This window comes from Peromyscus californicus, unplaced genomic scaffold, assembly GCF_007827085.1.
Source record: "Peromyscus californicus insignis strain IS unplaced genomic scaffold, ASM782708v3 Scaffold_20__1_contigs__length_68692818, whole genome shotgun sequence".
In the NCBI taxonomy this organism is placed as follows: domain Eukaryota; kingdom Metazoa; phylum Chordata; class Mammalia; order Rodentia; family Cricetidae; genus Peromyscus; species Peromyscus californicus.
This window is the reverse complement of record NW_026294503.1, coordinates 21,800,016-21,820,142: the sequence shown is the minus strand read 5'-3', so window position 1 is coordinate 21,820,142 and position 20,127 is coordinate 21,800,016. Positions and strand designations below refer to the sequence as shown.

Below are 20,127 nucleotides of genomic sequence, written 5' to 3'. Positions count from 1 at the left end.
GTCTCTTTTCCCACTCATCCTTGTACTCCAGCTGTTTCACAGTTCTCTGCTTTCTGTTTCAGGTGCCAGGAGAGAGTGAGAAGCAGTGGAAAGCAGCCCTCGTTGTTCTGACTGAGAAAGATCTTTTAATCTACGACAGCATGCCACGAAGAAAGGAAGCTTGGTTCAGCCCGGTGCATTCATATCCACTTCTTGCCACCAGGTAGCCTGGACTGTGGGTTTGGGAGATGTGTTGCGGGCTTGATGGTGTTTTAATCAATTATAATTATTTCAATACATTTGAATGTTGTCTAATGGTATGGCCAGGACTGAGAGCTCCTTAAGAATATACGTACATGTTTGCTGTGAGCCATCCTGGCAGTGGACAGGTCCCAGCAGAGGATGTAAGGAGTTGGTGAGGGAAGGAGGTGAGCCAGGCCATGGTGGTGGTGAGAATCTTGCAGCCTGACTGACTAGCAGCCAGCGTGCTTCTTTATTTATACAGAATTCAGTAAGCAGGGATATATTCATGTTGTCCCAAAACAAAGATTATATCATTTTCAGTTTTGGACATGTGTTTCACTTCCTCTTGCTCATCTTTTAGTCATCATTAACAAACTATGACACAACAGAGTTATCATTTTCAATCATTTTCCCTCAAGTTTTGACATCATTAATAAATGATAACAGGATTATCATTTTTTACTCATTAACCCCATAACACAATTTTTAAGAATCTAGAGGCATATGACAACCATTTCTCAGGTTAGTAGCTTTTATGGTTACAAGAACACTAGACCAACACAAAATCCTTCAAGCTAGCCCAGGCATTTTGCCATATCCCAAGCAGTGTATTGTTACCTCTTAATGATCATAGTGCCCAAGAAAAGTCTCAGGCCAAAGCTGCTACAGTTATTACTTAAATTCTGGCATAATACAATGTTTATATTTTATATATTTATAGAATTTGTTTATGTGTCTTATCCTGGCATTCTGTTGTTCCTTTGTCATATAACACCCCAGTGGCTCTGCTTGTGCTAAATTGCCTAAGAAAGGGAAGTCCTGACATAACGTTCTCTTATCATCTTTCCACTCCATTCTTTGCTCATCAATGTAAGTCTCTGTATAAGGCAGAGGTAACTTCAGCCAATCTAACTTTGTTGCTGTATATGCCATGTAATTGTCTGAGTGTGTAGCAGGAAGAGGCTTGCAGTCTGATCTGTGGCCAACTCCTCTAGCCCACTGAATCTTGTTGACCTTTTTAAGTTTACTTTGTTTTGATTATCTTGTTCCTGAGTAAGTACAGGGACAGATGTTTCAAGAATATCTCATAGCCTCATAAAGAGACATCTGGCTTCCTTATGTGTGTCACAACCTCCAAGGTGTAAGGAAGACTTTCAAGTAAATAAGGATATCTCCCTTAAAGAGGGAGGGGGGTAATAGTATGTTCAGGACTTTCCTGGGGAAGCTTAGAAGCAGTACTCCTGAGAAAAGGCATAGATGATTCATAAGAAATTTTCCATCAATCCAATATCCCTAAATTGTACAAACAGTAAAAGTCCCCCAAGTATGCAACAGGTGGAGATGAAAACCAAAGGTGGCACGGCAGCCATCATGTGGCTCAGCTTTGCTGATCTTTGTCAATCAGCTGTGCTGGCTTTATGACTTCTGCCATTCCCATCAGGTATGGCTGTGCCACATGTTTAGCTGGGTAAGTTACTATCTATTATTAGACAAGGCAACATGGAGACAACAGAATACTCATCTGTCATTAAGGAACCAAATCATTTGTGTGATGTCCAGGACTTGAAATTTTCCTGGATACCCATCTTATCCCCCTTGGAATGAACTAGATTCATGTGTTTCCAGTCTTGGGGTCCAAATGTAATCATCAAGCAAGGGTCTTTACTTGGCAACAGAGCAGCAAATAGCCTATGCAAATTCCCATTATGCTTATGAGAGTTTCTCTAAAGAAGTTCCTCCTGGTGCGTGTGATGTTCCCGGGGAAGTGAGATCACTTCATGCTGTCTGTTTCTTGGACTGTTTACTGTATACTAGCTACTCACGTGAATTATAGCTTTTCTTAGACCACCTCACTGGGCTGTGATTGACACACAAAAAGCTGTTTGCATAATGCATATAATTGGGTGAATGCCGAGGGATGTTCATATTCATAAAACCATCACCGCAGTCAATACCATATTGCAAATTTACCACCTCCAGGAAGCTCCCCCCACTCTCTTTATTTTGCATGATGGAAACCTTGTATCTTTTGGCCAAAACCTACCAGTTTTTTCCTCTCCTCAACTCCTGGTAACAATCATGAAACTCTATGAATTTGACGTTTTAGAGTCTCCACATAAGTTGAATCATATAGCATTTGTCCTTCTGTTTCTGACTTATTTGACTTAGCTGTATTTTTTTCTAAAGCAGAATAACATTCAATTATGTACACACACACACACACACACACACACACACACACACACACACACACACATACCACATCACATCACATTACATCACGTTACATTTTCCTTACAGAGGAACATTTGGAGACCTCATATTTGCTGAACTCAAGTACATAAGTAAGCTAGTGGTAACCAAAAGCAAATGATGCTGACACAATAACATGGATACTTATAAAAAACAATGGAGAAATAGATCTGCCCATTTACAGTCAATTGATCTTTGGCAAGGCTACCAAGAAGTGAAGACATATGGGGAAAGCATGATCATTTCAATAAATGGTTCCGAGAAAAAATGGATATCCATATGCAAAAGAATGAAATTGGTCCCTTATCTCAAACCACATATAAAAATCAACTCAAAATAGATTAGAGGCATATTTAAAAGTAAAATCTGAAATCCAGAAACCCCTAGGAGAAAACCTTCTTGACAGTGGACTTAACAATACTAAAAGCACAAACAAAAAGCAAAACTAGATAAACAGGATCACAACAAACTAAAGAGCTTCTGGACGGCAAAGGAAACCGCAAAAATAAGAAGGCAGCCTACAGGAAGTGGGGAAAGATTTGAAAACCACGAATCTGACAAAAGGGTGCTACTCAGAACTCAATATACAAGGAGGTCCTACATCTCAGTAACAACTACAACAACAACAACAACAACACACACACACACACACACACACACACACACACACACACACACACACACACAAGCCTCGATTAGAAAATGGGCTATAAACCCCAAGAGACATTTCCCAGAAGATACACAAATAAACAACAGGTATGTGTAAAAATAGCTCAACATCACTAGACCTTAGTGATGGCTATTATTAAAAAGTATAAAAATAAAAATTATTTTTAATATGGGGACAAGGAGCCTTTGCTCACTCTTTCTGGGGTCACAAAAAGAGGCAGCCACTATGAAAAAGTGTGGCAAGTTCTCTAGAAGTTAAAATAAAGCCACCATTTGACCCAGCAATCTCACTCCTGGAGATGTATTTAAAGAAATTAAGGCTGGTATCTCAAAGAGAGAGCTAGACTCCATATTCATTGCAGCATGGTTGCTCCCAGCCAGGTCATGAAATGGGGTCAAAGTGCATCGTAGTTATATCCTCTTCCTTAAAGGCCTGTGTCCTTAGAAAACAGTAAATGAAACTCGGGTGTTGCCTTGAAGTCGCTGAAAATTCCTTCGCCTGGCTTCTGCTGCCAGCTCTTCCTCTGCCCGGTTTGTGACAGTGGTCTGGTTTAATTCCATCTATGGCACTGTGATTTTTTCTTAGATGTTGGATGTGTGAACATAATTGTCATCTTCCTGACATAGTCCTTGCCAGTAAGCCAGGGCCTCCTTGGTGATCTGTTGGGTGAACTACCAGACAATGTGGGGAAGGCTCCTTTTGAAGTTTGGTCCAGCAGACTCATCAGAGCGCATCTAAGCTTTGGGCATCTGTTTTGAGAGAGACACATGGCAGGTGCCCTAACAACAATTATAGTCAAAGCTTTTGTACAGGAAAGGGAACCTGAAGCAGTAGAATAGGCGGTAACAGATCACAGCAGCAACACTTTTAGAGTTGAAATTCTTCTGATTTCCAGTCAAGGTTGATGGTGGACACCGGTAAAGTTGACCTGAAGACAGAAATTTTGGGTCCCGTCCTATGAATTTCAGGGAGATTTTTGAGGATTAGGAGCCAGATCTATATGAGTATAAAAATAAAAAAGGGATGAGTTTTCCATGCTTCAAAATCTGTGGCAGGAGGACTCTTACGGCACAGTACAGTGTTATAATGAGCCTGTAGCAATCGTCTTAACATGTTGACACAGAGGTGGGGATATGCCATGTTAACTCAGGCCCAGCACCTTTACTGTGCAATTCACATCCACAGCACTCATGTTCACATTCCAAGGAATTCCTGCAACTGAAAGCAAAGAGAGATTAGCATAGAGACCATTCCAGTTACCCGGAGGGAGACTGAATGGGTACCTCTCATAGCAATTGTCAGGAACGAAAGTGCAATGTTGGGAAATATTATTTTAAGGTGTGTTACTTTTGTTTATGTTGTATTTTTTGACTCTGTGAAGCTGTGTTACTGTGCCTGTCTAAAACACCTGATGGTCCAATAAAGAACTGAATGGTCAATAGCAAGGCAGGAGAAAGGATAGGCGGGGCTGGTAGGAGAAGAGAATATAAAGAAGGAGAAATCTGGGGGTAAAAAAAGAAGGAGCCAGAGGAGGAGGATTCCAGGGGCCAGCCACCCAGCTACACAGCAAGCCATGGAGTAAGAATAAGATTTACAGAAGTTAGAGAATGGAAAAAGCCCAGAGGCAAAAGGTAAATGGGATAATTTAAAGTTAAGTAAAGCCAGCTGGAAACAAGCCAAGCTAAAGCCAGGCATTTATATGTAATAATAAGCCTCCGTGTGTGATTTATTTGGGAGCTGGGTGGCAGGTCCCCCAAAAGAGTAAAAACAAACAACAACAGCGCAAGTAGGGTAGTTTCTAGGTAACTCTCAGGAAACATGAAAATAAAACTAACTGCAGCTCATTTTCAGATTCCTCCTCACAGCTTATGGAAACCACGATCAGTGGCGACTGCTTTTTCTTTCGTTCGTTCGTTCATTCATTCATTCATTCCTCAACATTCAGAATCCATGTGTTATGTGCCAGAAATTATAATTAAGGCACAAACTAAAGAGGTGAAATAAAGTTCAAACTCCCGGAACAAATATATTGATGGGCAGCAGTATCCAAGGAACTGTTTAGACCAAATACAGCGACAAGAATATCCTGACCACTGTCTGGAGATGGGCTGAAGAATAATGTTGGAAGTAAAGCCTGAGTGAGAGAACTCTGCAGAAAATGAATGGTGGGAGCTGGAGGAAGGGGCGAGGCTTGCCAGAAAGCAGAGAAATTCAGTTACAGAGTCCCCGCTTCCTATACAATGCAGTGTGGTGGGGTCAGAGCACACCAGACATGGCCTTGCAGATCAAGGTGATAAGAACTCGTATCTGGCCTGGGCAGGTGCTCGGGACTTGACATTAATCTCCCCTGAAGCTCTTACATCCATCCATTCCACAAGCCTGTGGCACAGCGTCTCCTCCCGATTCAGACCCCAAGGCTCAGAAGGGTTAAAGAACTGGCCCAAGGTCAGAAGGGTACCACACCACTGGAGGTCCACTCAGGTGGTGGAATGCAGAGTTAACCTTTTCACTATTCTTGTGTGCTCTTATGAGCCTGAGCCCTGGGGACCACTGAGAGTCTTTGGAGGAGGTAGCAGTCACAGATACAATCAGGGTAGACACCCTTACCTTTGGCATACAAATCACAAGGTCAAGGGGTGACTGCTGAATTCAGACAGTGGTTCCAATTCCATGACGAAGAAAAGAGAAACAAATAGGTAAAATAAAACGACATTTCTGTGAAGGTACGGAGTCTTGGGAGACATAGTTGTTTCCCAGTGGTCACTTTCAGCTCTTCCAGAATGAGACCAATCGCAGCAACAATGTGACTTGGTGAACTTGGAAGGCCTAGAGAGGCTTCACATAGGCCTGTCTCCCTAGAGGTGGAAAAGGAGACAGTGAGTGAGTGAAAAGAAAGTATTAAACTAAGGAGGACCAGGAAGCAGGGATAAGATGGGCCAGGAGCCACCAAGGTGCACTGGATATAGTTTCCCAGCCTCCACCTGACCCCATAGAGAACTCTAAGGCCTCACCCTCCAACAGGACAACCACTAGCCTCTTATGCCTACTTCAGCAAATTAAATGTAAATAATACTAAAAGTGTGCTTTCTGTCTTACTAAATACATTCAAGCGCTCAATAACCTTATGTAGCTAGACGTTACCATGATAGACAGCACATGTCCAAGATGTTCCCCAGACTACTGAAAGCTCTATCGGCCAGAGCACATACCTATTCCTATTCCTAGAGTATATACACTGTTATACACACAATGTCTAACTTCTGGCAGCTCAGCCTCGACTTTTTTTTTTTTTTTTTTTTGGTCTTTTTGAGACAGGGTTTCTCTGTGTAGCTTTGTGCCTTTCCTGGAACTCACTCTGTAGCCCAGGCTGGCCTCAAACTCATAGAGATCTGCCTGCCTCTGCCTCCTGAGTGCTGGGATTAAAGGCGTGCACCACCACCGCCTGGCTCAGCCTCAACTTTTTGACATTATGATAATGCTGAAAAGTTATGCCTTAGTAGAAACAACAGTGTCCTATATTGCTAAGTTATGGTGTTAAGTAGGGTAAATACAATCAGTGAGCTGGAGACTTGATATTTTTGGTGTAGGGTAGGTTTATCAGTTTTCAATCCCATTGTAAGTCGAGGAGCACTGGTACATGACTCCTTCAGAGTTTGTCCTAACTCAGCTCAGTAAGCAGGCTTGCCCCTCCTTCAAGGAGTCCTTCAGTAACTAAGGATGCTGGATAGCTATCATCTTTGGGGGGGTCTTAATGCTGGCTGCATAAGTAGGCACAGCAGCTCCATGGTCAGGGCCATTGCCAAAGAAACAGACAGATGACAGATGGTCCTTAAAAGCAAAGTCTGGGGCTGGAGAGATGGCTCAGTGGTTAGGAGCACTGGCTGTTCTTCCAGAGGTCCTGAGTTCAATTCCCAGCAACCACATGGTGGCTCACAACCATCTGTAATGAGATTCGGTGCCCTCTTCTGGCCTGCAGGCATACATGCAGGCAGAACACTGTATACATAATAAATAAATCTAAAAAAAAAGCAGAGTCTCCAGAAGGAGAGGTGGAGTCTCAGAAACAGGGTGTGGGATATGAGAAGCTTCCATGGCAGGGATGTCAAAAAGATGTGGTACAGGTTCACAGATGCCAGGGATGGGTTGTGAGCAAACCACATAAAGAAATCTAAAGCCATAGACCTTTATCTGGTGTGAGAGTGAAAATGGAAAAACTCTTGAAGTATATAAATGTGGTTGGGTAGAACAAAACACGATATTAAAATATTGGAGTCTACCACTAATCTTAAAGGAGAGCCATGGCAGAACATGCTTCCTCAACTCACCATCATCCTCCCAACTAACACAGGCTAACCACCGAGGTGCAAAATGGAATTCATTCTGTACGTGTACAAGACCTACCTACATGCAAGGATAAAGTCAGGGCCATGCGTATTACTGGGAACTCCCTCCATCTGGCAGTTGGGGTGTTCAGGATGTTATGGCGGCTCAGTTCATTCCCACTTCATCCCCTCCAGCTAGCAGGCATCTCACTATGTGCTCCTGAGTGGTGGTCTGAACTGTAAGAGCAAAGAATTCTCATCTTAGTCTCTCTTCTTCCATAACACTGCCTACCTCCAGGCTAACCAACCCTCCTATCTCTCAGAGCCCTCATTTGTTAAATGCACTCAGTGGGATGTCTTTGCTATAAAGCCCATGGGACAATGTGCTTTGGAGAAATAGGTTTTTAATAGACTTTTGCCTTGGATACCAGCCACTGTAGGTCATTTTTCCTGTTCAGCTTCTCTCTGGAAACTCCACGTGAAGACTTTCATAAACTAGACAATGAAAACAAAGCCCCATTCCCCTCCCTGTTGACTCAGGAGATGGGGCTTCTATGCAAATCCATGCAGGGCTTCCAAATGAGCCACAGAAGTCAGGGTTCCCTCCAGGGGTAACTGGAGCTGCTCTCTGATTGCACACAAAACAGACTCTTAGAGGTGGAGGGGGGGCTAGGGTGACTCCTTCAGTTTCTCAGCAGAATCATTTCTGGAAGCAGTGGGGGTGGGAGCTAGAGAAAAATGGGGTCCTTCCTTGTGGCGGCTCCCCCAGCTTGGAAATGTAGACTGCTTCACTAACTTCTTATTCATCAAGTAAATCTTTTGTTTCCCTCCTGCATTGGATACTTCTTTCTTTTTGGGACCAAATATCAAATAAGAAGGTGGGATTTTTTTTGTTGTTGTTGTTGCTGCTGTTGGTGGTGGTGGTGGTGATGGCTCACAGTTTGAGATCATACAGTCTATCGTGAGGGTAGGGTATGATGACGAAAGCATAAGGTAGTTGGGTCGCAATGTGTCCTTAATTAGGAACTCCCATGACAACTTAATCCTGCACTTCCTGTCACTCAATCTCATAATGAAAGAAAGTGGTGCCTTGGGTCACAGTGCAAAGTGAACGTGTAGTTGTGGGTGGTAACAGGTCAGTTTCTGTTGGTATCTGTTGCAATCTTCCTTGGCTTGCTACTAATTGTGTATCGTCTCATCACACCAATGCTGCTTCCAGGTCACAGATTCTAGAAGTTGACGATCTGCCCCCAAATGCCAGCTTTGTAACTTTAGGCAAGTTTCTTATCTTTTTGCCTTACATAATTCATCTGTAATTCGAGAAGCACTGTCTACACCTACCTGATTGGTTGCGATGATTATCACGTCAATGTAAATTTCTTAGAGTAGGATTGACACATGGTAAGTGCTCAAACATTATTTTTAACCCTTTCTCTACTTGGTGTTCACAAGTATATCGCTACCTTTTTAAAACACTGCCAACTTGTGATCAACTGAACTTTACAGGTGGTCAGTCGCCATAGCACTACCCAAGACAGCTTTTAAAAGCTAATTATCAAAAATGTAAAAAGTAGAACTAAGCAAACACAAAGTCTCAAAAATATTTCTTTCTCCTCTCATAGGCAGAATTTAGATTTTTATTATTTGGGAAGAAAACGGAGCATTCGGAGTGGGAGAGAGCCTGAGATAGAGGAGCAGGGTGTGTGATTATGAGCATTTCTCAAGGATATGCACACAAAGGCTCAAAGGAAGCCCATGTTTTGCATGCTAACTGAAAATTAATGAATGATGAAAATGAAAAATCCCTTTAAAAATACTTCCATAAACTAGTTGTATTTGCCGGCAGAGAGGTGAATGCTTTGACAGACCAGGATTCAGACTGGGGTGAATAGTCAAGCCCTGTTTAAAGTCTATGTGATTCTGAGCTGGTTACTTCTTTCAACTTCCCTGTCTGAAGAAAAAAAAGAAAGAAAGATGGTTAATAATGTCTACCACAGCGGGACAGTCACAATATAATTAATATACTAGTCAGTCAAGTAGAGGATTTGTTATGTAAAATACATTTTGGATTTTTCTCAGGATTGGTAACATTTATGTATCAATTATATGACATTTAGGGGAAGTGGCCTGAACACAGACAGGAAATTCATTTATGTTGTATGTACATCTTATCCACACATCCTAAATAAAACTCCACACAATAGTTTTGTGGATGAAACTCTTTCTTGATCACAATGTGGAATTTTCTACTTGTGACATCGTTTTAGTGCTTACAAAGTTGAGTTTGGAGTTTTTGATAAGGAGTGTTCAACCTGCAGATAGACTGGGGAAATTCATTCTCCTAGAATCCCAGAGGCTGGAAGCCCAGGGGGAGGGTGCTGTTGTAGTTGTTCTGATGACGGTTCTCTTCTTAGTACACATCTGGAGACCATGTACCAAGACACAATTCCTCTGTGACTCTCCATAGGAGGATTGGGGCCCCATTCTTTATGACCATATTTACCTGAATTAGCTCCTTAGAAGTCCTAATTCAAGATGTGGTCGGTCACACTAGAGCAGTGAAGACTTCAGCGTATGAATTGAAGAAGGTGCACAATTCACTCATGCATTCACCATTTTGCTCAGAGCAATGACCCAAAGAGCCTTATTTAACATAGTATCTGGCACAAGTCACTTCAAGGCTCTTCTCTTCCCCTTAGCAGTCCTGGGGAGCATTATTCAGATTGTCACAGGTACTGTCTTCCTTCACACACAGAGGAACTAGCTGGCACCACAATCAATAGGAAAGTGGTTTCTTCTGAATTGAGTTACTTCTTCACCCAATTCATAGCTGATTAATTTGGTTGAGTTTTTTTAAAGACTCAGACATAGGTAATATATATATATATATATATATATATATATATATATATATGATGAAAATTGGATTGTTTTTCATAGTAGTGGTACCGCAAGTGCTCATAGCATGTTCTTGGTGTCTATCGCCATGCGGAGAAGTTTACAAGGGGTCATCTTTCCTACTGACAACCTTCTCTGTCATCTTGGCTTGGGGAATTGGCAAGGCACCTCCAACTTCCAGCAAACAACACACTCAGGACATTTGCAAACATGCTGTAATTTTAGCTATTCTCACCCCTCCACTTTTTATGAGTCCCTGGGAAAACATATTTGGCTTAACTAAAGTTTGCTTGAGATTGCTGAGTTTTTTTTCTAAAGATCCACTTACCCACATGAAGTAGGAGTACGGGTGGTTTTATTATTAATATTATTATTGTTATAATTGGTAAATCATATGAGTCTACAGAGAGTGAGGATTAAGGTCACAGTTGTTTTTTTTCTGGAATTCTAAGAAGGTTTAATGAAGAAATTCTGCTCACCCAGTCCCAGGGGTTGCCGGAAGTTTGGAAACACAAAGCTTGCCAAGAGAATGACACAGCCATGAGCCAGACGTGCTGACCTGTGGGCCTGATGGAAGGGTGTAAGGCAGGCAGGCATGCTGACCTGTGGGCCTGATGGAAGGGTCTGGGGCAGCCAGACATGCTGACCTGTGGGCCTGATGGAAGGGTCTGGGGCAGGCAGGCGTGCTGACCTGTGGGCCTGACGGAAGGGTCTGGGGCAGCCAGACATGCTGACCTGTGGGCCTGACGGAAGGGTCTGGGGCAGGCAGGCATGCTGACCTGTGGGCCTGACGGAAGGGTGTGGGACAGGCAGGCATGCTGACCTGTGGGCCTGACGGAAGAGTCTGGGACAGGCAGGCATGCTGACCTGTGGGCCTGACAGAAGAGTCTGGGGCAGGCAGGCATGTTGACCTGTGGGCCTGACGGAAGAGTCTGGGGCAGTCAGGGGAGGAAATGATAAGTTCGCACTTCTCTGTTTTCATGTCACCTGGGAGCCAGGAAGATGGAACATTGCTACCACGCATGCTGGGTAGGAGTTGTTGCCTTAGGAATAAACTTGGTTTCTTAATGCTAAAAGTAGTTGTAGCCTCAGGCCAACCTTCAAAAGTTGAGAAACTCTTGCCCCTGGGAATGTGACCAATTGCACTTGTGAAATGTTAAATTAGAAACAGACTATGGTGTTCATGCTCAGCCTGGAAGGCATGCTCATTCTTTGGGAATGTGGCATATTCCATGGGCCTGCCCTAGGGTGGTGTGAAAGGATTAAAGGCTCTAGGATGTAGATTGTAGATTAAATGGTCAAGTGTGAGGTGTGCCTTCTTCCTGCTGCCATTCCATCTGGGCCTGGCACACTCTTTGGTTTCTGGCTCCTGCCCTCCTGCCTACAAAACCATGAGTGCCTCCGGGCAGACTGGGAACTCACTATTTAGCTTACGTTAGCCTCCAACTTGTGATCCCAGTCTTGAAAGTGCTGACTGACTTTGGATTTAGACAAACCAGGAGTTGAATGAATCTGGAAGTCCTCGCTTATAATATGTTCTTGGGGAAATTCTCGTCATGCCTCAACATCCAAGTTTCTTCATCTGTGTGATAGGACAGTAGTATCTTCTGCTTCCCACACTTATTACTAAGACTAATTGAGATTATATATATAAATGTAAACCATAAGATTGAGACATGCCCATCACAGAGCTTTTCCCCAGTGACTGATGGAGGCAGATATAGAGATCCACAGCCAAACACCAGGCAGTGCTCCAGGAGTCCAGTCAAAGAGAGAGAAGAGGGATTCTATGAGCAAGGGGCATCAAGATCATGATGGGGAAACCTGCAGAGATGACCAAACCAAACTAGTGGGAACTCATGAAAGTTGGATCAACAGCTATGGAGCCTACATGGGACTGGACTAGGCCCTCTGCATGGCAAGACAGTTGTGTAGCTTGATCTGCTTGGGGGGCCCCCTGGCGGTAAGATCAGAATCCATCCCTGGTGCATGAAAGGGCTTTTTGGAGCCCAGTACCTGTGATGGGACACCTCATGCAGCCTTGAGGCTGGGAAAAGGGCTTGGACTTGCCTCTACTGGATGTGCCTCCTCATAGGAGGCCTGGCCTTCTTGTGATGGGGAGTAGGGGGTGGGTTGTGGGGGGAGGAGAGGAGAAGAGGATCTTTGATTGGCATGTAAAATGAATGAAAAAATTTCTTTAATAATAAAAAAAGTAAAAATAAAATAAAACTATAAGGAAAAAAAAGAAAATGAGACATGCCAAATGAGCGCTCAGTAAACAACACTAGCAATTGTTAGGATCTGAAAATATAACTCAAATGAAAGTGTGAATGGCTGATTAGTAGTTGGCCCACATCATTCTACAGGAAACACTGTTGCATCAAAGATACCTCATGTCTTAATATCATTAAGATATGAGGGCCAGGATTAAGAAGAAATGGTGGCTGGTCTGTAGAGGGCAGTAAGTGTGGGAAGAAGTGGAAGACTCATATCACAAGGTTAGCTCTGAAAGCCACATGCCGCAATACTGCAGGTAGGTGGCTAATGGGTGGCTTCCTCTGGACCCATGCGTGGTCAGAAACCAACACTGTAGAAAGAGATGACAATAGCAGAATTTTTAGAAAAAGAAAATGTGGGAGAGAGAAAGCCAGACATTGTAAGAGCTGGTTGCTCAGATGATCGTACATGGTTCAGTTCCCAGGGGGACAGATCTGATTTTGATTGGCATTGATTTTTACATGGAGATGCTCTGAAAGATCTTTTTGATATATGTGTTCTGTTCATTGGGGCACATGTTGAACTCATTAAAACATAGATGGGACAAGAGACTATTAAGAGATAAACAGAAGTTGCATAGAATGTCTTGGAAAGTGCAGTTCTAACAGTGTTAAATAATAAAGTGACAACTAACTTCAGAGGATACTTCCTTAAGGCTTTGACTTATTATGAAATGAGACTATCCATTAGGTTACAAGTCTTGTTTAGCTGTGGTGAGGAGCATAATATGAATAAAAGAAAACTGCAAATGACCTGAAGTCACTTTACTTTTGCCTTTTAGTTTCCTTCTCTGTCTATATCTGATGATCTGGAGTTTGCCCCTGCCCTGCCCTTTTGGTGTAATAGAAAGAGTATGGACCCTGTAGGCTTATGGAACTGGGTTCAAATTCTGAACTATAAATGTGGGTTTCTAGGCATCTCATTGATCACACATAAACTTCTTGTTTAGTTGAAGCCCCAAGTACTATGTTCAAAGAGGTACTGTAGAAACAGACGCATTGGTGTAAGCTTTCATTTGTAGGTATCATCTTCTCATTCTTCATACTGCCTCTGAAAGCTGGCCCTGAAATGTCATGGGCAAATGAGTAAGTGGATGGAGGACACTCACTCACCTCCACTTGGTTAATGCCAGGAGCTAGTTCAAGAGTGGGCTCCTAACCGCCATCCTGTTCATTCTTCTGTGTTACGTTCATCTCCGTGGCTAGTCAAATTCTCTTAATACTGCAAGCTTTCTGGAAGATGGGGTCTTGAGTGACTTTCCTGACCATATTCAGAAATTTAGATAGTGAAAATGTAGCAATGAATCGGCTATTCCTGGTGACGGGGAGGTCCTGGATCACCCCTCTCACCCAACAGTTGGATACTTGTTAACGATTATTTGTTCTTGCTTTGTTTCTGAGATGTCTGTGGGCTGCTGGGCCCCATTGGGGTGACCAATGGACAAGAGTACTTAGCGTTAACAGAATTTTAAAAGATCCAACCAGTGGCTCTTTTTCTTCTCCTTTCCTTCCCTCCTCTCTCCTTCCCCCTCCTTCCTCTGTCTTCCCTTCACCCTCCTCTCTTTCCCCTCCCACTTCCCCTTCCCTCTCCCCCTCCCCCCTCTTTCCTTGGTTTGCATTGTAGCATCTGTTGGGAGATGCTAATTACAGCAATTAAGTAAAATGAGTATGTAATATTGCTTAGCAACCCAGTTACCTAATATGTAATTTTCCTAATTTGGCTGAATCTGTGTGCTGCAACTGTTGTTGCCTTAATTAAGGATATTAATAATAATGTTTGTACATGGAACATTTTATGCAACATTCTCAAACACCTATCTGGAATTAAATTAGTGTGTAAGTATCCCTGATGAGACAGTTCCTTTTTTTTTTTGCTTGCTTGCTTGTTTATTTGTTTTTCTCAAAAAGCAGTCAGACGAGGAGACCATATCTAAGGACTCAAGAATAAATATGTAGCCTAGTATGTCTCTTATTGACTGAGGGAGAAGCACGTGCCATGGTCTCTTTCAAGAACAAGGATGCTAAAGCAATTTCCCCTAAGTCTGGAATAAAAGGTTGAACCTGAAAGTGGTCTTATCATGCATCGAGTCTAAGCTTCATGTAAGCTGCACTTTGGGCATGTGAAGTAGTGTATGCATGCACTCGTGCATGTGTTTGTGTGTGTGTGTGTGTGTGTGTGTGTGTGTGTGTGTGTGTGTGTGTGTGTGTGTGTTGTATTTGGGTCTGAGCACATGTGCATACAGATACACATGAATATGTGGGTAGTTTGTGAAAGACAGAGGTGGACATCCAGTGTCTCCTTTTGAGTTTCACTTTATTTCTTGTGACGGGGGGTCTGTGACTGAGCCTGAATCTCAGGAGTGCAGCTACAGTCAGTGGCTGGCCAGCAGGCCCCAGGGACTCTCCTGTCTCCACCTCTCCAGTAGTGGGACCACAGCCATGCAAGGCAACACTAGGCTTTTACATGGGTCCCAGAAGCTCCATCTCAGGTCCCCCTACTTGCACAGCCACTGTTTTACTGACTTATGACTGATTAATTGTCCTAGTCCCAGGTTCCATGACATTAGTTTAAGATATTTTTTAAAGTTTCATTAGGAGCCCATTGTGTGTGTGTGTGTGTGTGTGTGTGTGTGTGTGTGTGTGTGTGTGTGTGTGTGTGTATGTATGTATGTAAGGGAGAGAGAGAGAGAGAAAGATCCATGTCAATGAGTAGAAAATCTTAATAACTTTCACTTAAAAAAAAAAGTTAGCTTCTACTTTGCCAACCAAAATGATAACTTTAATTCCTTAAGCCAGCAGTTACTTCTAAAAAACACCAGTGGGTAAAGAGAGACTTAAAGGAAAAACCAGAAGGGGCTGTCAGGCATCCTCAGGAAGTAATTCATTCTCATTACCTTTAAGTCCACATTCACTACTTGATGAGTACAAAGCTGAGTGCTTAGATGGTCATTTGCTCTTTCTGCTTTGAGTGGTTGAGGGGCTGAGGATAGTAGGGGAGGTGATGGACAGCCGCTGTTGTTAGTCACAACTTCTTATGTGGGTGTCCTCCTGATCACCTGGTTCTTCATTTAGTCACTTGGTAATATTTACTGAGGTCTTCTCTTGCCCAGGAAATGTGCTGGGTACTAAGGATACAGCAGGAAGTAACCACCCCTACCCTGTTCTAACTTACATTATAATGATAATGGTGTCTTGGTTAAGGGTTACTGTTACTGTGATAAAACACTATGACCAAAGAAACTTGGGGAGGAAAGGGTTTAGTCAACATGTACTTCCACAATACTGTTCATCATGGAAGGAAGTCAGGACAGGAACTCAGACAGGACAGAAACCTGGAGGCAGGAGCTGATGCAGAAGCCATGGAGGGGTGCCGCTCACTGGCTTGCTCCTCATGACTTGCTCAGCCTGCTTTCTTATAGAACCCAAGAACACCAGCTCAGGGATGGCACCACCCACACAATGGGCTGGGCCCTCCCCCATGAATCACTAATTAAGAAAATGCCCTATGCCTGGATCATATGGAGGCATCTTCTCAATTGAGATTTCCTCCTTTCAGGTGACTTTAGTTTGTGTCAAGTTGACGTAAAACTAGCCAGCACAAATGGCCACGAGAATATATTATGTGCTAACCAGGGCTACATGCGGCATTCACATACCACCTTATTTAATCCTCACATGAAGTAGGTAGATTCTTATCCTTCCTTTGGAGTTGGGGAAACTGAGCCGAGGAGATTTTAAGAAAGTAGCCTGCTAGTCAGCAGGAGAGCTGGAGGTTAGATCGTGTCTCCGGTGGCTCTCTCCACTGTACCTCTTCCTACCTATGACTTCAGTCTCTTGCTTCTCCTCTACAGTGTTATCTTGTCCTAGTCAACTGTCGTTGTGGTTGGTTGGTTATTTATTCACACTCCTAACTAATAGAAATGTAGAATACTTCAGGAGGTGATGGTTTTGGTTCCATCCATGGGAATATACATCTTCATTTTATAGAGGAGGAACAAATTCACCCTTGGGTTGCTCAGTTTCAGAAGAAGCTTCGAAATGACGTCTGCACAGCAAATGAAAGCCTGTCTCAGGATGCCAGTGTGTTTTCCTTGCTGGGTAGAAGATTTACCTTTTTAGGATAAAGCATTCACTTGGTTGCTATAGTTTAGTTCCTGTTACAGATAAAAGACAGATGGTCATATTTTTAAGGATACACAAATAACCCAAAATGTAAAATAATTGAAAGATAAATAGTAGCTATTTCTGGGTTCCCCTGAGACTGCAGAACAGGAAAAAGTATCTTTGGGAAGAATCTTGAGAGGAGTATAAAAATGCTGTTTCTGGCAGAATTGAGGAAAAAAAAAATCTCAGGCAGAGAGATATTAGCCCCACCTTTTCAGTGTCCAAATGATGACTTAATATCCACTGACATTTACTTGGCATTCAGTTCCCCAAATCTAGCTATATTCCAAAGGATGTTCTACAAATAAAGAGCCTTTTGGGAAGCCCTTTACTGAGCCGAAATTTTCAAAACATTTCAAAGTAGATCAACTGTGTACCTGCATAGTTTCCATTGCAAAATTAAGCTTGACTTACAGGAACACTTGAAAAGCGTGCAACCACGCTGATATCCAACCTACATCTATCACGTGTCAAGAAGAGTGCTGAGATCATTCAATCAACGAGGCATCAGAGCAGGCTCTTATTCTGGTGAGTGGGTCTACTGAGGAACGTGAGGAAGGGCCTTACCTCCAGAGGAGGCACCATGCTTAGGTGTGAGCTCCACTATCAAGACAACTTAATGGGCTCAGTGGGTTCCCCAAAATGGCTCCGTGGGTTGAAACACCTGCTGTGCAAACATGAGAACCCGAGTTCAAATCCTCAGCATCCATGTAAAAAAAACATAGATGTGTACATATTACACATCTATGAGCCCAGCACCGTAGGCTCTCTGGAGCTGGCTAGGCAGCCAGTCTAACTGAAAACATGAGCTCCAGATTCCTAGAGACTCTGTCTCAAGGGAATAAGGTAGAGAGTAGTAATAGGGAAAGAAACTGGGCCATCCCCTGGCTTTTTTAATGTGTAGACCCAAGTGCGCACACACACACACACACAGGACAACTTGGGTCCCTGAAACATGTTTGTCCAGCAGTTTCCAGCTTTAACAAGTGAGCAACAGTGCTTATCAAGGGAGCACCTTCTGGCAACTGCAGTCTTGCTGGAAGCATTCATACCTCATCTGAGTTCCCTAAGGGAAATCATACATTCCCAGTGTTTCTCCCCATAGAAGAACCAGAATCCAGAAAGGACATTCACCATTCACGAAAGTGTAGACTCAGGTGCCTGGCACTGCGTTGCTTCAGTTCTGGTGTGATCTGATTAGTGGGACTAGCACAGGGCTGTCACCTGCTTCATTCCTGTCATGTGGTTTGGGTTTGTGGTGTTCTCTGCAGCACTGATTGAGTTACGCTGAGACAAGGCCTTTCAGGGTCTCACTGTGTGCTCCTCCTGGGCAAGAACATGAATTGCTTTGAAGCAGGGGTGTTCTTTGAGAAGCACCACTTCCAGGCTTGCTTTGCAACCTTTCTCACATTCAAGTCAACATCACTAATCGCTAAAGATGCATAGTTGTATCTTCCTGCATTAGTCCATCCCACGGGCATCTAAAGAGAAACTGACATTGTCTTTGGCATTGTTCAAAGACCTTTCCTCATCTGGACATTCGTTGAATGTCATTTGATTCCATGTAAATTTCTCTCCTTTGTGCTGGAAGCATCCCCATTTGGAGATCCTGGTGTTCCTCCACTTAGAACCAAATCATGAAATTGTTAAGAGCCCATGGCCCTTCTCTACATAAGTTCTGCTGCAGGATATGTCAAGTTTGGGGGAGTTGTGAGGCACTGAATATGCTGCCCCAAGGAGACAAAGTGATTCTCCACCACCCCCACCACCCTAGCTCACACTCTCCACTACTCATCTACCGGAGAAATAGATTTCCAGAGAACAGAGCCTGGACCTGAAATAAAGAGACTGTGAATCAGGATGAGTAAAAGCCTCTTATTTCAAACTGTCGCCCATCAAGGCTTGGTCCATTTTTGTCCTACTTGCTTTGAGACTTGAGTGGGCCTTGTGTAAAGCAGGTACTATAAAGAGGTACTGTAGACTGGGTGGTTTAGGAGTTTCTTTCTTCCTGTATTGAAAGTAAGCTGTTCAAGATCAATTTGTTGGGCTCTTGGTGCAAGCTGTCTTCCTAGCTTGCACATAGGTGCCTACATCTGTTCCCTCATGGAGTTCTGTGTCTGTGCATATGGAGATGTCTAAAGACATTGTTGTTGGATTAAATCCCCCACCCTTACCACCACAGTGAATATTCTTATGTCCAAACAGTCATGTTGGTGATGAGGCTTCAGTATATGAATCTGAGGAGGATGTCCAGTCCATAAGATTTTCAGACTGTATAAATATTGATGAAATCTTTATTGATCGATGGGATGAATGAATTAGCAATTTTTGTTTGATGTTCAGTTGGAAGGGTGGAAGAAGGGACTAGAATAGAGCATGAAGTTCTTCTGTTGTCCCTCACAAGATGCCTGAATCCCAAAGACTACTATTAGATCAATCTGCAAGGTTCAGATTCTCTCTTGTACCTTTGCTGGAGCCTGGTCTTACAGGGTAAGGTACTAATGAGGCCACAGGTATAGTTTCACCTTTTGAGGATGGTTAACTGCTCTATAACAGTAGCCTGTGTGTACTCTGTTCTTCCCACACATAGACAGTATAGAATAACCCCATGCATAAATAAACGCAGAGAACACAAATGAGGACTTCCCTATTCCAACACTGAATTGCCACTAACATTAAACAAAAAACAACCAAAACACTAAAAACACATTGAGTCTGAATTTCTACATTTTTAGTAGTACAAAGTTCTGATTCTAATCATTGAAAGATTTGGGTTCATTTCAGTCTCCAGGCTTTTTAAATTGTGTAGTGTAATTTTTCTTGTGGAGGGATCTAATTTTAAAAAGATAAATATTTTTCTAAAAAATAAATAAAGTCACCTATAAAATTGGTTGACATTTTAGTGGGCCCATTTCTGCACTTTTTTTTCATATAGTTGAGTGATGTATTTAGAATTTATAAAATATAAATGTCTTGCTCCATATTGACATATAATACTTATAAAATTTTACTTATGGATCTATTTAATGCTCCATCCAGAGGATTTGCACACATGCACACAATAGATATCTGTATTCCATGTACATTCAATTTGGGAAAAGTAATTCCTTTTGTCCCCAGTATATATACTGGGTACAGAAACAGCTGTTTGTTTTTATCTCAGTGTTTTAAGACAGGATTGTACCAATATTAGCATATTTAAAAAAACATAATCTACCTGTATGCTTTCCCTTGGATGGACGACCTCTTAGCCTTTAATATAAATATTCCATAATTCAGACTTGATGTGTTGAAAAATCAAATTTTCCTCTTCACTCAGTGA

General features: G+C 42.7%; 1 protein-coding gene across 2 annotated transcripts in view; it reads left to right on the top strand.

The window, feature by feature from the left end:
• Positions 1-20,127, top strand: part of Sntb1 (syntrophin beta 1) — a 252,097-nt gene that overhangs the window by 215,472 nt on the left and 16,498 nt on the right. For both annotated transcript variants that reach the window (XM_052747831.1, XM_052747830.1), the window contains one exon: positions 63-202. In XM_052747831.1, coding sequence (XP_052603791.1) covers positions 63-202 — 140 coding nt within the window. The remainder of the gene's footprint in view (positions 1-62; positions 203-20,127) is intronic.